Source organism: Pleurodeles waltl, chromosome 4_2 (assembly GCF_031143425.1).
Source record: "Pleurodeles waltl isolate 20211129_DDA chromosome 4_2, aPleWal1.hap1.20221129, whole genome shotgun sequence".
Classification (NCBI taxonomy): domain Eukaryota; kingdom Metazoa; phylum Chordata; class Amphibia; order Caudata; family Salamandridae; genus Pleurodeles; species Pleurodeles waltl.
The window spans coordinates 837641398-837659332 of NC_090443.1; the positions used below are offsets into that span (position 1 = coordinate 837641398).

At 45.5% G+C, this 17935-nt stretch overlaps 1 protein-coding gene across 1 annotated transcript in view; it reads right to left on the reverse strand.

The window, feature by feature from the left end:
• The window catches only part of HOOK1 (hook microtubule tethering protein 1), a 921358-nt gene that overhangs the window by 403474 nt on the left and 499949 nt on the right, over positions 1 to 17935 (reverse strand). The window contains exon 10 of the mRNA XM_069232567.1: positions 4051 to 4191. Coding sequence (XP_069088668.1) covers positions 4051 to 4191 — 141 coding nt within the window. The remainder of the gene's footprint in view (positions 1 to 4050; positions 4192 to 17935) is intronic.

Here is a 17935-nt window from a genome sequence, read left to right on the forward strand (position 1 = left end):
TCGCCTCACACTCCTGTATGGCCTTCGGGTTCATCAACGCACAGACACTGCTGGACTTGGAGCCGTGACTCGACCACAGGCACACTTGATGGGTACTGGTCACTGACATTTGCTTGCGATAGCCCTTACAGGGTTTAAAGCCTGATGTTTTAGAAGGTGACATCTTCCCTTGCACAGTGTGAAAATGTTGAGGTAAACAGTCTTATAAAAGGTGAAAGGTGGATAGGCATCCACATCTGGTTGGCGCGCAGGAGTAGTGCCTATATAGCCTCTGCACATCATTTCCAAAGCAGAACAATGTAATTGCGGAGTCATATGGTACCACCTACCTGCGGGAAAAAGTAATGCTGAAAAAAAATTCTGGATCCAGTCTGATGCCTGGAAAATATTCAAAAGGTGGGAAATCTATAGTTAGAAGTGCACAACAGTATTAGATATTATAGCATAACTGATGATGAGTAGATGCAAGTAAACTACTAATACCTTTACCACTTCTAGTCACAGAACTCTCACTCTTTTGCAGAAACATGAACTAGCTCACCTGCTTATGTTAGCCAGAGGAGAGGTAAAATTACTAACAGTATACGAAGAGGGTAAAACTCTTCTTGTCACTTAGTGCAATGTGTACTTTTTGGGGGGTTTCTTTTGTCTGTTGTCATTGCAGGTACTTTCCTGTTGTCATTACAAGGCACAATTTTCCCTAATGTTCCTTTATACCGAGCAATGACCTAACTATGCATTAATGTCTTGTCCATGTTCTTACACTATTCTACATCATCAAAGGGTTCACTAAAGTAATGCAGTAGACGTTAGGTTCAAATGAGGTCTATTTATTTCCTTGGAGGGCACTCTTGGCTCTTCCCATGAGCAGACCATACTTTAGGTGCCCCGTTGATCAGAGTACTGTGGTGGATATAAAGGTTCCAAAAAGAAAGCCTTTTGTTCTAGATTAGTCAACTGTTTCCAGATAACAGGAGGTCGGGCTGTGTAATATCAGGTGAATTCATTCATTCCAATATGTTCAGGAAAAAGAACGGAGAACCGTTCAAATCTGGATCGTGACTGCTTTAGTGAGGTATCAAGATTTGGGTATGATTTTAGCACTGAGAACTTCCAAAAATGTCACAATTTGCTGATTTTGTCGGCTCTCAGGAATCTGAAAGAACAGACAAATGAGGCCACAAGCTTTTTAAATGGAGCTACACTGTGGTTTTACACAGTACCTTCACCCTCAAGGATGGCCACAGCCAAACTGGCTGAAGTGGTCTCACAGTGGGACAAGAGTCCTGGGTGGTAGACATGGTCCATGCGTGCCATGACTACACAACTGCTACTCAACCAAAAATAGACTGGCACTCCACCAAACCAACTACTGTGGGGAACAGGTACTTCTGTAGAAGAGGACTGTGAAGTTGTATGTGTGGGCATTGCCATCCTGAATCTCAGTACCGGTTGAAGACCTTAAATTCTAAATAGATTGGATTCACCTCCAACATGTGTATTTGCAGGAATTTTCTCTGATCTGCCATAGAAGTCACTGGCATAGATGCGCTTGCAAAGCTTGCAGTGACCGTGAGCAGAAAACGGGGCAGATAGACCAGAGATCCCAAAAAGAGGTTGGGAGAGTGTGGCTCCCATTCCAAGGCTGAAACAAGCATGGATGGACCTAGATGAGGTTTGACTGGTCATGAAGCAGCTGCTTATAGGTTTTGTCATGTGAAAACCGAATATTCCAGGGCTGGCTTGCTACTGACAATGACCTTGATGAGAGAATACTCAAACAGTTCCCTTCTTTTGGACCCATTCAGACTCATCATTTCAAACAAGATTTCTTCCTTCACAAACCGGTTATTATTACATGTAACAGCTGTCAAGAATTAGGTTTCTCCCCAATCAACAGCTATAGGATTTCACTTATTGGTATTTTTGATGCACAGCTATTTTGTTTTACATTTAGTCCTCCAATGCGGATATACCAGTCCTTAAAGTGTCCGCAATTTGGGTATTGTTTTTGATGCCATTATGTCAATTATCCTAACATGAATAACGTCACAAAAAAGTATCATACCACAATTATGTCTTTCATCAAACCCCGCCCCGGCTTTGGTGCCCTCACATATTGTACTGGCACTTTCTGTGATGGTCTCAGCCTTGACTTGTGTAAGGGAATTTATGATATTCACAATGCTAGGTCAATAGCTAAACTCCAAAGAGTTCAAAACTAAGCTGCTCACCTCATCTTCACCCTAATGTACTCTGCCCACATTTGCTTTCCTTTGATGTAATGTCAGTGGTATCCATGAGTTTAAATCCCAGTGTCTTTTGCACAACATATTGTGTGGTCACGGTCCCTCCTACAAAGCCACATTGCTGCTGACATAGAGACTGACCAAATGCCTTAGATTATGCAAATACACTTGCCCATAGATCTGACACACTACTAATGCTTTGATGGCGGATCATTCCATGCTTTGTGATCATCCTTCTAGAGTGTGCTCTCTTTTATTACTCCGAACTGGAGACAAATTCAAAAAATTACTTCTTACATAACAGCCTTCTGGACTGCTTTTCATGCTCTAAAGACTCTATGATTTATTGTGATCTTCATCTCAGCTAATTGCATTCTTTAGCATATTTATTTTTTAGACATTTTCGTTGGTGAATTTTTCCACAAAATGCACAGTTAGTCCTAGTTCTCTTCAAACTTTGCTTATACGTGAGAACCTCCCCAAACACCACTGTCAAGGGTTTGCCTTACTGAGCAGACAGGGAAGTATAAGAATACTTCATGAATAAGATTGGGTGAAAAATGTTGCCAAAATGTATAGGCCTGCTATGCTTTACCTAAAAATGGCACTGCTTAGCCTAATGCATGAATGGAATAGTCCACTAAGTAATCGCATGCTGGTGGCAATGGGCCTTCTTGTGACAAATAGAGAGATAGCAAAATACTGGACAGCAACAAATTCATCCTCATTAGACTAATTGGTCAGGGGAATATGAAATACCATACCATATGCAGGTGTGCAACCCACGCCATACAAAAAGTAATTTGTAAAAACAGTCTATGTGAAATTGACAAAATTTGAAACTTTGTGGTTTGCAAACAAAGCAGAATTTGTTTTAAAAAAAATAGACACAGAAATGGGAGGATTTTCTACACCTGAATGCAGAAAACTACCTGTGTTCAGGCTGCCTGTGCCTCCCTGAAAGCAAAGCGATGTCAACCGAAGCACATGCTAACCACAGCTATTCTGACTATCTACCAACAATTTAACAAAATGATTCCCACAACGTGAACTAATTTGACTGGCTGAAAGGATTTACAATCAGTTTGACGTTATTTAAGCAATCGGACCACACTGCGCAGCCTACCCTTTCTGTCCATTTACATAGGGCCTTGTGAATGCAATTCCAACTGACTCCTTACTCTCAATTAGAATAGCTGTACCACAAATGTCCCACAAATTGTGGGCAGCTGATAATACGACAGCTGTCTGTGGGACACTGCAAATTGCTAACTGCTACTCATGTTTTTGTTTGCAGCACCTGGTAGGCGACAACGGATCCACTAAAAAATGCAGTTTCCACCATGCATGCCAACATTTTGAAACTGGTAAGAGGGAGTTTTTGAAAATAAAACACTCGGGGGAATTCATATTCCCTGTTGACCATTTGGGGCTAAAATAATGTATCTGGTCTATTGGCATTCATATACACAGGATTTCCGTTGGTAGAAATAAGAAATGCTCAGTCTTATTCACAATTGTCACTTCAGAAGTACCATAAAGCGTCAGTGTTCTTGGCAATTTCTTTAACAACAGTTTTGCAAACTATACTATTAGTTTAGATTTTTTCAAAATATTCTCTGGGAGTGAACTCCCCCCATTAATACTTTGCAACATCGCCCACCAAACCACAAATATGGCATCCGCTGCACTTTAATGTGGTAGCAAATACAACAATAACCTTCAGAAGAGAATGAAAACCGAATACTTTTCTATCTTTTAATATCAGTCAGAATTTTAATACGTAGTTCTACTGACATACCTAAGAATATCTATTTCATCTTTCATAGCCCTGGTTTCTTCTGCCAAACTGGCCAACTCGTCGTTTCTATGCTGTGTCTCAATAAGTTGTTTCTCCAACTCTTCACAGTGAGCACGGTAATCGTCCTTTGCCGCTTCAAGCCTTCACAGAAAGAAAAACAAAACAAAAAAACAGTATAGTTTTTCACAGGGGAACATATATGGGGTTTTTTCAACATGTTTTAAGACGCATTTATTTTCAACGCGTTTTGCTTTCTTGACCACAAAGCAAAATTATTAAAATGGCAACAAATAACATTCAAGAGCAATGTGCTAGACATACACTTTCATTAGGAAAATCAGAAGGCTCTTATTTGTGAACTGTCGGAATACATAATGTATGTCAAAATATTTAAAGATGGTTAAAGAAAAGGAGGCATTCACCCACATTGCACTTAGAAAAAATAATTGGATGTCCATAAAATATAAATGACTGTGTCAATTGAGAACAACTGAAAATAACTTAATAAACACAGTTAAATATACATTTTAAACGATTATGTCCATTTTTTAAGAGACAACCTGAACGGCGCTGTGCACTAATAATGGCAAAACTATGTAGGTGTTTTCTGATACGACTCATGGAAAGGTGAAAAGTTGTTCTATGCTATGACTAGTGAAAACAATCTGGTCCTATGGATGGGCAAAAATAAAATCCTTCCGCTGCCACTGACTGGACAACAAAGATTCTCACTCCAATGGCATTTGGAAGCCCTGTAAAAAGAATCCCTCCACCTGCTTTTATATGATGCTGCTGTTGCCTCCTGGTGTGGAGTTGTAATATGGGCTTAACACAGGCTCCTGCAATCCCAACCGGTTCAGCTCAAGGTCTACAAATATTTGTGAAATATGAAAGACCTGGGGGCCCCTCATCACATTCTGGAGGAGGCTCCCTTTTTTGTGTTACGTCACTGAGTTGTGAAACACCCCTCTGGTAGGGGTATGATTCTCTGGTTGGTGGTGGTTTGAACCTCATTGAAAACGGAAGTGGGGGTTGACATGACATTGTCAGGGGAGCTCTGATGAAAAAGTTACCAACCTTCAGTAACAATCTTTTTGGTAGATACTCTATCTAACCGTAGATTCCTGACCTTGGGAATGCCTCCAGACACCAGACTGGATCTGGAGATTTTTCTCAGCATTTTCCTCATGTTAGTAGATGTGTTGCAGGGGGCCCGAAATAACCGACACCTCTGCACACTGACATCAGTTTTTTTCTGATCTCTGTCTACGCTGTTGGGTGTAGAGCCAATGGAAATCTCATTCAACCAGTGTGCAGATCTTGGGTTTGAAATATTATTAACCTGGACTATGTGAATCTATTCCGCAGAATGGGGAGAAGGGTGGATTGATGAGGAATGTGTGATTAAATAAGTGTTCCCAAAGGTAAGTACATTTTAATCTTCTGCACAACTTTGCCTTTTTCGTTCTAAAGAAACCCAAAAAGAGTTGAACATCCACCCGAATTTATTTTTGGTGTAATTGACGCAAAAGGTGAGGATTCTCTTATGATCAGGGCGATGGAGTCCTCATCATTACATGGATGAGAAGGGGTGAAGAAAGATGGCAGGGTGATAGACGTTCCTATCTGAAAGCGCATGACGACCTTTGGTAGCAATCCTTATTATGTCCTAGTTACCAGCTTATCTGTGAAAATTTTATATGGCAGCTAGACAGATAGCACTTTTAGCTCACTCATGCGATGAGCTGACTTGATAGTTATGCGTAAGATGGTCTTCAGCATGAGGAGGCAGGGAGAACAGCTGTACATTGGTTCAAACGAGGCACATGTCAGATAAGTGAGAAACAAATTATAGAGGCATTACAAAATGTGTTGGAGGGAACATATGAATGATCCCTTTTAAGAAGTGCATCACAACAAATGATTTGAACAAATTATGGCTGATCAGTTAGGTTTAAAAATGCCAAGAGGGTCAATAAGTAACCCTTAACTATTGCCACAGCAGGGCCTTTCTCGGTCAACAAAAGACAAAAATACTGTACCTGTAACAGCTGGATGCTGCTGGGGGAACACCATACAGCAAACATTTTCCAGTGTCCCATGCAAACAGTTTTGCTAGTGGGACGCCTGGCTGCCAAGGTAGCACCAACTACTTCAGAAGGAAGACCAAAAGCTATCACTTGCCCCACTCACTCTCCACTCATGGAGGTGTAGGCTGTGTAGGGCTTAGGTGAGAACCCTGCCCTACTGCTGCAGCAGGAGATACTCCTGAAGGGACAGCCGGGGTAGAGGACAGATGATCATGGACAGTAGTTATGGATACCATACTTATTGCCCATTCCAGGGACACTAGGATGACTAGGGCCCACACGTTACTCATCTTCTTGAGAACCCTGGCTAGGAAAGGGAGAGGCAGGAAGGCATAGAGGAGTCCCGAGCTGTACACTAGGGGCAATGCATCTCTGAGAGAGCACCAACTTGAGAACTCAAATACTCAAAGGTTTGGACGCTGTACGTTCGTTGCGGTGACAAAAACATCAGCCAAGGGTTCTACCCATTGTTGGAAGATGATCTTTGCCACCACAGAGTGCAGCTACCATTCGTAATCCGCTAGCTAACGTTGGCTGAGTTTGTCTGTCCTGGCATTTAAAGAAACTGCCAGGCTCTGTGTGACTAAGGAGAAGCCCTGGCCATTCAGCCTCTCCCAGAGGTTCAGGGCCTTTTGGCACAGAACTCACAATGCCATCCCACCTTGTTTTCTGCAATACTACATTGCAGTAGCGTTGTCTATGAGAACCTGTACCCATTCCTCTTTCATGGTCCGGAGGAACGCTTTCAAGACCATGCAAATTACCCACAAGTCCAGCAAGCTGATGTGGAGGAGAGCTTCCCCTGGAGACCAGAGTCCACTGATCTCCCCCTCTTACAGAAGACCATCTCAACCCAGCAATAATGCACCACTCTTAATTCGGGTAAGGCGGGCAGAGGGATCAGCCACCAGCTCAGTTTCGGTCTAGCAGCCGCCACTGCAGGTCTTTTGTATCTCCTCAGACACATGGGTGGAATCAAAAAGACTCCCTTGGTGCTGAGCCCACTAAGACTTCAGATCCCACTGCAGAGCCCACATGTGCCACCTGACGGGGTCCACAAGCAGGATGCATGAGGTGAAGAGGCCAAGAAGCCTCAGAAAACATTCACTGAGACCCAGGACAAAGGTTGAAATATAAGGACCATAACCTGAATGTTCCAACCTAGCTGAGGCTGAGAGAAGGCTTGGAAGAGTATAATGTCTGGGATAACTCAAATGAAGGGCAGCAATTGTGACAGAGTCAGGTATGACTTCCGGACATTGCTGGAAAAGCCCAACAACGTCAACAAGTCAACCGTCGTATTTGGGAGGCTTACAACTGTGAACCACTTTTTCAGCCGTCAGTTGTCGAGGTATGGTAAGACTGGTATTCCCAACCTCCGCAAAAGGGCAGCAACAACCACTATCACCTTTGTGAACACCCAAGGTGCATTATAAGGCTAAAGTGGAACAGTGAGAACAGCAAGTGTTCTTGGCCTACCAGAAACCACATGTGGCACCTGTGGGACTTCAGGATGGGAATGTGGAAATAGACGTGCTGCACATCCAACACTACCAACCTGTCGTTTTGGTCCAGGGCAGATAGAACTTGGGACAGGGTGAGCATTTTGAACTTGTTTTTCCGGAAAAAGAAGATCAGAGGGCAAAGATCGAGGCTAGGATCGTTGCCCCATCTTTTTTTCAGCACCAAAACATAAAGGGAATACCTGGATTCAAGCTAATTGAGTACTTTGCTGCGTCCACTAAGTCCTGAATGAGGCACTGGAAGTTGGGCCGGATATCATCAGGGATGGATGGAAAGATGGCCACCACCATGTCCCAAAATGCATGGGTTTATCTCTCTGGGAAGCCGGTGGTGTTCACCGACCTTAGAGCAAGGCTAGCTGAGAAAATTCTTTTAGCGAATGTCTCCATGTATTTCCTTTCTCTTTCATGTGGGATGGTGGGACATGCATTTTGTTTGAGGTGACTTGTAGAGGCCTGCACCACCAGGCTGTCTGGAGTAGGGTGCTGAAGGAGGAAGGCAGGGTTCACCAGAGCAGGTCTATGCCACCTTCCAATTCTGCCTGTTTCTTGGTGCCCAGCAGTGTGTTTGTGAGGAACTCACTAAAAAATAAGAGATTCTTGTGCGTCCTGTTCTGGGTGGAGCAATTCTGTGAAGGCATTTGTTTTGACCTCAGTGGTAGGCACTGTGAGGCCTAAAGAAGGCAGATCCTTCAGTAGTCACAGTCGCTAAATGGGAGTAAAAGCTTATAGGGAAAAGCCTCTTTCTGAATTATCACCCCCAACATTTTGACTGATGCTGCTGGTTTTTCAACTCAGTGCACACTGAGGTCTGCTAACCAGACTTCAGTGTCAGTGCCCTGACCTTGAAACTGTGTATGTTTGATTGACTTATACCCAATTGGCATAAGCTAACAAACGTGTAAGTCTGTAGCATATGGTACCCAGGGTTACAAGGGTCTGTAAGAGAAAGGGTTACCCCAGGGACTGCAGCACTGATTGTGCACCCTGGGTGTAAAAAAGGTAAAACATGGCTCTGAATCTGACACTGCAGTTTAGAAAGGCAGTTTTTAAACTGCTAACATGACTTTGCCATTTGAAGCCAAAGCAAAGCCAAGTCCTCCTTTTTAGGGTTGAGCCTGCAAGTGCATGCACTAGTGCATTCAACTTGCTTGTAAGAGACTGTTGTGTACAGTAAAGGGCTTCGAGCCCACCTGTCGCTTACCATTTGTTAGCTTGTGTGGCACTCTTCTCTACAGCCTCATAGTTGGTCACTACAGGCCTAGCATCATTCTTGTTCTTCTGTGTGGAGCAGGGATCAAGTACTGATTAATTCAAATTAATCACTGCCCGCCTGCTGATCCGGACATGATTGAGGTACTATTTTATTCTTTCTAACTTCTACTGCCATGCAAACCGGCTTGACTGTCAAAATGTGGCCAGCAGGGCAAACAAAATGGCAAAGTTACATTTTTTATAGCTAACTTTTTTTTGCCAAGTCGCCTTTTCTGACTTTGCACTCATGTTTTCTTTTGTTTTTGCTTGTGGGAGATGTTCTCAAAAGATAACAATTATCTTGTTCTAAATACTGAAAAGCAACATTGTTTCTTTATTATGTATAATATCTGAAACAGTGCTTTAACACATAATCGTGCAGTACACCCCAATCTACCCCACTCCAATCTGCCCCAATACAATCCACCCCAACCCACACCAATCCACCCCACCCCACCCCACCCCAATCCACTCCAACCCACCCAACCCCAATCCTCCCAACACACCCCAAGGAAATGTCCCACTCCAGTTCTCCCCACTCCAATCCAAAGCAATCTCCACCACTTCAAACAATCTTGCACCACTCCTATCCAAAACAACCTGCCCCACTCCATTCTGCCCCACTTTAATCCAATACAATCTGCCCCACTCCAATCCACCCCACTCAATCCAAAGCCATCTGTCTCACTTGAATATGTCCCACTCCCAACTGCCCCACTCCTATTGAAAACAATCTGCCCCACTCCAATCCAAAACAATATATCCCATCCATAACAACCTGCCCCACAGGAATCTGCTGCAATCCAAAACAAATTTCCCCACTCTAATCTGCTCCACTGCAACCCAAGACAATCTGCCCCATTCCAATTAAAAACAATCTGTCCAACTCCACTCCATCTCACTCCAATTTGCCTCACTTTAATCTAAAACAATCTGCCCCTCTCCAATCCACAACCATCTGCCCCACTGCAATCTGCTGCACTCCAAACCAAAACAATCTGCCTCACTGCAATCCATAACAATCTGTCCCACTCAAATTCAAAACAATCTGTTCCACTTCAATCTGCCCCTCTTTAATCCAAAATAATCTGCCCCACTCCAATCCACTCCAGTCTGCCCCACTCCAATCCAAAACAACACACTTCAATCCAATCCACCTCACCCAATCCAATGTACCACACCCATTCCAATCCACCCCACACCACTCAGTCCTATTCACCCTAGTACAATCTACCCCACTCCAATCCAAAAGAATCTGCCCCACTCTATTGTGCCCCATCCCAGTTCAAAACAATCTGTCCCACTCCAAACCACTCACTTCAATCTACCCACTCCGATCCATTCCAGTCTGCCCCATTCCAATCTACCCCACTTTAATTTAAAACAACCTGCCCAGTCCAACCTGCACCACTCCAATCCCAAACAACCTACTGCAATCCAAAACAATTTGGCCCATTCCAATCCACCCAACTCCAATCCAGTTCACCCCACTCAATTCAATTCACCCTGCACAATCCACCCCACTCTAATCCACCCCACTCTAATCCACCCCAGACCAACCCAATCCAGCCCAGTCCAATCTACCTCATCCCACTCCAATACGCCTCACTCAAATCCACTCCCATAGTCCGATCCACTCCACACCAGTCCGATCCAACCCACTCAAGTCCAACCCAAGCCAATCCATCTCACCCAACTTCAATCCATCCCACCCTACTCCAGTGCAACCAATCCACCTACTCCATTCAGATCTTCTGCTACCCAATCCACCTCACTCCAATCTAACTCACCCACACCCCAATACATCCCACTTTAAACCACCTAAATCCAATCCAATCCACCCCACTCCAATCCACCAACCCCACTCCAAACCAGTCGACGCTAGTCAAATCCAATCCACTCCAATTCACCCCAATCCACTCAAGCCACCCCACTCCACTCCACTCCAATTGACCCCATTCCAATCCAGTCCACTCCAGCCAAATTCAATCCACTCCAATCCACCCCATTGCACTCAATTCACCCCACTCTACTCCAATTCACCCCACCACACCCCACTCCAATCCACCAGACCATAATACAATCCACCCTTCCCTATCCAATCCACCTCAATCCACCATACTCAATCCAATCCCCCACACTCGATCCACCCCAGTCAATCTGATCTACCCCATTCAATCTGATCCATCCCACTCCGGTCAACCCTACTATAATTCAATTCACCCCACCCCAATACAATTTACCCCACTCCCTTCCAATCCACCCCCCAGTTCAAGTCGCCCCATTTCAATCCCCTCCACTGTACCCCAATGCACCCCACCCCAGTTCAGTCCACCCTACTCCAATCCAATACACCCCGTTCCAATCCAATTCACCCCAGTACAATCCACCCCAACCCAATCCAATCCATCCCACCCCAATCAAGTCCATCCACCCCAGCACAATCCATCCAATCCGCCCCACTGCAATCCGCTCCATCCCACTGCAGCCCAAACCCCACTTTACCCCACTTCAGTCCACCTTCCTCCAACCCAATCCATCCTGTCCACCCCACTCCAATCCAATCCAATTTACTCCAATCCAGTCCATCCAGACCACCTCTCTCCAATCCAGTCCACCTTACTCCAATCCAGTCCATGCAGCCCACTCCACTCCTGTCCAATGAATCTTACTTCAATCAATCCAATCCATCCAGCCCACCCCACTCCATTCCAAGCCACCACACTCAAATCCATCCAGCCCACCCCACTCCAATTCAATCTACCACGTTTCAATCCAATCTATCCAGTCCACCGCACTCCAATTCAATCCACTTAACTCTAATCCACTCCATCCAGCCCACTTCACCCCACTCCCATCCAATTCATCCAGCCCACCCCATTCCAATCCACTCCACCCACTCCAATCTCATCCATCCATCCATCCATCCATCCAACCCCCTACAATCCAATCCATCCAGCCCACTCCAATCCAATCCACCTCACTCCAATCTATCCAGCTCATCCCACTCCAATCCAATCAAATCCACTCCAATCCATCCATCCAGCCCAAACACTCCTATTCAATCCAATCCACCCTAATCCAATCCATTGATTTACCCACCCTTTTCCAATCCACCCAACCCAATCTAGTTCCTCCCTCCCCAATCCAGTCCACCCCTCTCCAATCCAATCCACCCTCTCCAATCCGGTCCACCTAACCCCAGCCCTATCACTCCAATCTAAACCAAACACCCATGTCCAATCTAATCTACCCCACTTGAATCCACTCCCATCCACCTCACCCCATTTCAGTCCTCCCCACTCTACTCCAATCCAAGCCAATCCACCCTACTACCTCAATCCACTCCACTCCACTCTAGGACACTCTCTGCCATTGGATCACTACACTCTACTCCCCTCTACTCAACTTTATGACACTCTACTCCCCTCTATGGCACTCTAATCTCATCTACTCCAATCTATGACACTACACCCTTCTACCCCCCTATACTCCCCTTTTTGACACTCTGCTCTACCCTCCTCTACAACACCCCACGCCTCTAACTTTTAGCCATGCTGGGCAGCAGCCACACTGGTGTACACTATGGCAAAACACATTGCCCAAGCCAAAAGGTCTTGTATAGGCGAGACCTTTTGGCTGTGCCAATGCTTGTTTAATAAACATAAGTCACCCCTAAGTTAGACCTATCGAGCCCTAAAGTAGGATGATATGTATAAAAGATTGGAATATGTATTTTTAAAAGTCTAGTAGCCTTATTGGTGAGTGCATAGTGGCAGACTGTCACAACAGCCCTGCTAATGTCTGACTGATACTATTAAAGTCCACACTGTAAGTTAGCAAACAACTTGCTAAATTAAGCCTGTCTTGGTACCCAAGACGAAATTCATGTAACTTGTTGCAATGTGCAACTTTTAAAAAGTTGGCACTTTGTTGCCCAAAGTCTCCTGTGCCCATTTACAGTTGCACACAGGGACTAACGCTGAGACATCTTTCTGTCCTCCTCGAGAGATGTGCAAATGACTTCCAGGAAAGGGCACAATAAAAGCCTGCATGGAGGGGTCTTACCTCTCCTGGCAGGAAGCCATACAGATGTTGGCTGTAAATGTGAGATTCAAAGGAGAAGCTGCATTAGAAGGGAACATGAGAAACACTTGGTGGGGTGGCTGCTCTATAGTTTAGAGAGACACGCAGTTACTGGGGACAGAGAGGGAAAACAAGCTGTCAAACCAGGTTTTCAGAGGCATGTAGCCCCCTTGGTAGCCATAATTCTAAGGTGGGTTAGGGAGCTCTACAAGCCGAGAGAGGGGTTTTGTCATCTTGGGAGTAGACAGAAAGGAAAAATCTGGAATAGCCATATGCCCCACTTTGCAGGAAGTGGTTATGAGGAGGGAGGGACCCTTGTTGCCCACTGGCTACTGACCAAGTCCCAGTCTGAGGGCATTTCCTGGGTATAAATAGGGCACCCCTGGCACTGAGAACTCAGATCTTGATGGCCTGGAGAAATGGACTGAAGAAGGACTGCCCTGCTGCACCAAGGACCCAGCAGAAAGAGGCTGCACCTACATGGACTGCACTTGCTGAACCTGGTGGCTAGCAAAGGAAAAGGGACGACACCTGCTGTGGTCTATTTGTGGAGAAGCGGACTCCTGAGCCCAGTCAAAGCAAGAGACCTCAAGGGCAGTTGGCTGAACTCCTGATTGCAGCACAGGGCCACAACAGCTGAAATTGCCTGTTGGGCAGCCCAGATCTGCCAGTCACTGCTGTGAAGCACCAGGGACCAGGACCGGATGCTCAAAAGTTGCCCCTGAGTTTCTTTGCTGGAGATGGGAGAGTCAGTAGACTGCAGGCTGGTCACCCAGAAGGCAAGTTATAGCTGAAGGAAGGATTCCACTATCACTGTGGTACCGGGCGACTGGTGGCCCAGTGACAAATGGACTACTGCAAGGCTCAAGAGGACGCTGAGGGACAACGACCCTTGTGGCCAAAACCACCCCTCCAACCCGTGAACCAAAGAGTAGCTGCAGGAAGACCCCGTCAATGACATCGCATTCACATTATCCTTGAGCATCTTCAGCATTCTGTATCCCTTGCTTCAGGACCACTTCCATTGGAGTCTATGGCAAAGGGATATAATGCTTGGAACTGGCTGAAGGCTGCTTCTTTTCTGGAGGTAACTGTTTCTGAGGGCCTTGACTGGCTCCTTGCCGAAGTTGGTTGTTTAAAGTAACTCAAAGTAACTGCACTGATACATACCAAAGTATTCCTTGAAATAGTTTCAAAGTGTCAAATTCGTTGACACTTCGTTGCCAAAGTTTGTTTGTGGTTAAGTAAAAAGTGAATATTTACTGTACCTTATAAATGCTGTATATCAGGAACCGTCTTTTGGATCTTTTTCATTGCGGTGTCCATTTTTATACACTTGTGTTGTATTTCTTGAGTGTCCCATGTTTTCCTTCTCCTATTGTTTTGGTGTTGTTTAAATGCTTTATACTTTTCTCTTTGCGAAAGCCTGACTGGGTAGAATCACAGCTACCCAGGGCTGAGCTAAGGGGGTCATAAAGGAAACCTACTGGTCCTAAAGGTATTGGTAAGTGTAATACACTGTGAGGTACATGACTACACAATATAAAACACCCCATTTCTGCACAAGGCCAATGTTGGGACACATGTCCAGGCCACTGGCATCTTGTAAGTCAAAAAATTGGTTCTCGTCCTTATACAAGTTATTGTCATCATCATCAGGTCATTCTTGTGATAATGCATCTTGGAATCAGAGTGGGAAAGATGGTGAAGAGTGTGTGATGTTGATGAAGGTCCCTCTTGGTGGGCTCTGGAGTCTGAAAGGGCTATCAGCTTCCCCTTTGGCATCGGTGCAGGCCTCGATGTATGTGGTCCTAGCATAGTTTGCAGCACCAAAAGAGATGTAGGGTTTGGTGTCGGGCCCCAGGTAAGGGCTCACCTCAGTGCTAAGTCAAATGGCACGGTGGGCACCAGAGACGAATCCGCAGGCGAAAGACTGACCAGAGGCCACCTTGAATCCATAGGGCCTGAAGGCGCTCCAGAGAGATGTGGGTAGATACCAAAAATATCCACAGCTTCCTTGAAATCGCAGAGCTGTTGCAGCATCAGGTCAGGAAATTGGGTTGCATTTGTAAAAAGGGATGGAATCACTTCTGAAGAAAGACGGAATGTGCGTCCTAGCGGTATACAGGACGTCACAAGGCTCAAGTCACAAGGAAAAGAGATAGCCTTGTTCCAAACATTTATGTTTTTTTGACCACCCTGATGAACTCAAAGTAGATAATTTGCGGAGCGAGCGGCTTTGGGAGCAGGAGTGTGTATGCGCTTTCGACTTTGACCGATCATTTGCAGAGCAGCTTTGGGAGCATGTAAACACTTTCGACTTCGACTGAGACGGGATCTTTTTGGACTTCTGACAGTGCACCACAATATAAAGGTTAGACTCACTGCCGCAGATGGCCCTCAGGTTCATCTTTGCACATTTGTCACACAATGTCACATCATGTTTAAAGCTAAAATGCCACAGACAGACCTCGTGGGGGTCTGTCACCGACATCTGCTTCTGGCAGTACACAGTTTGAACTGTGTCATCTCTGGAGGGGACATATCCCTAGCACACTAGAACAATTGTAGGAAAAATGGTCTGTCAAACTGACAAACTTTGAGGGAGTGAGTTGTGGATCAGCATCAGATGGTGCAGACACAAAGGAACTGACATTAGTGAGTGGAGGAGGTGGCTATCTAGGGGCCACAATGTCACATCCAGGGCAAGATGGACCCGATGCAGAGCCGTACAATGCCATCTGTGAGGGTGCTAATGAGAAAAATCTTCAATTCCGGTCTGGCACCTGGGGTTATTCAAATGGTGACGAATCTCCAGTGAGAAGTCAGAAACAATGTGCAAAATAGGTGCATGCATTCCAGGTTAAATGCATATTTGCCCTTAAAATGCATCCAGAGTGTAATACTAGCAAAAAGTGTTTGGCTGCATTTCTCACTTACATATAAATGCAAAAGGGACAAGGCTACCAATGTTTCCTTTATTCGGAACAAATTAGCATGTCCTAAGTCTATTAAAAGATAGCACTTGATGCTGAATACAAGAAACTATCCACCAAATGATAGCGGCTTTAGGCACTCTTTTTTACTTGGGAGTGACTACTATCTGTGGCAATCAGATGCTGATAAAGGCTAACGGATTTTACCCACTGTGAGTGATACGTCAGAACTCTTGCAATAACTAGGCAAAGGAGTCTAGACTGAAACGCTGGGAGATCATTTTCTTCGTTTAAATTAAACTGTGTTAGTACCTTACAGATAAAGGAAAATACCATCTGAATGACTACCTAAATGGCAACTTCTTATTGTGGAATTCAATGTAAGGTGCATTTGCAGGCGAGAGTGCTTGATCAAACAGGCTGTCTTCTAGGTCAGCAAATCTATGACACAGGACACAATTGGTTAAAGGACCTATAAATGAATGGTGCTAAACAGATTCAAAACCTAGTGAGGTGCAGGGGAGAATAAACGTGGTTAAATGGTGGCAGGGCACTTCATTTGCCAGGTGAAATATTTCAAAATGCAAATTACAATATGCTGCAATGGCTGATTTAAAAAGCTTACAGGAGTCAACCATAGAGAAGCTTTAAGGAGTGTGAATATGAATATAAAAGTAAAAAACAACAAGTGATGGACGGAATGCTGAACATTGTCAAACATTCACCCCCAGTACAGTGATCTGGGCCTAAATCCATCGTTTTTTTGCTGCCCATGCCATTCCAGTTTGGACCCAGCCATATACAAATCAGTCTTGACCCTGTTCCCCATGGGAACAGTCCAGCCCGAACTGCTAGGCCAGGTCTTCCCTGGACTGGAAACAAGCATCCTGGGACCGGTTTCGGGGTTTCACCCCTCATCAGCCAGGCTAGCTTGAATCCAGTGGCATGGGAAGCACGGGACCCACGTCTGGGCATACCCTTCCCACTTAGGGCGACAAAGCAAAAAACAACAAGTGATGGACGGAATGCTGAACATTGTCAAACATTCACCCCCAGTACAGTGATCTGGGCCTAAATCCATCGTTTTTTTGCTGCCCATGCCATTCCAGTTTGGACCCAGCCATATGCAAATCAGTCTTGACCCTCTTCCCCATGGGAACAGTCCAGCCCGAACTGCTAGGCCAGGTCTTCCCTGGACTGGAAACAAGCATCCTGGGACCGGTTTCGGGGTTTCACCCCTCATCAGCCAGGCTAGCTTGAATCCAGTGGCATGGGAAGCACGGGACCCACGTCTGGGCATACCCTTCCCACTTAGGGCGACAACCCCGAAACCGGTCCCAGGATGCTTGTTTCCGGTCCAGTGAGGACCTGGCTTGGCAGTTCGGTCTGGACTGTTCCCATGGGGAACAGGGTCAAGACTGATTTGCATATGGCTGGGTCCAAACTGGGGTGGCATGGTGAGCAAAAGAACGATGGATTAAACCCAGATCTATGACTGGGGGTGAGTGTTTGACAATGTTCAGCATTCCGTCCATCACTTGTTGTTTTTGCTTTGTCGCCCTAAGTGGGAAGGGTATGCCCAGACGTGGGTCCCGTGCTTCCCATGCCACTGGATTCAAGCTAGCCTGGCTGATGAGGGGTGAAACCCCGAAACCGGTCCCAGGATGCTTGTTTCCAGTCCAGGGAAGACCTGGCCTAGCAGTTCGGTCTGGACTGTTCCCATGGGGAACAGGGTCAAGACTGATTTGCATATGGCTGGGTCCAAACTGGGGTGGCATGGTGAGCAAAAGAACGATGGATTAAACCCAGATCTATGACTGGGGGTGAGTGTTTGACAATGTTCAGCATTCCATCCATCACTTGTTGTTTTTGCTTTGTCGCCCTAAGTGGGAAGGGTATGCCCAGACGTGGGTCCCGTGCTTCCCATGCCACTGGATTCAAGCTAGCCTGGCTGATGAGGGGTGAAACCCCGAAACCAGTCCCAGGATGCTTGTTT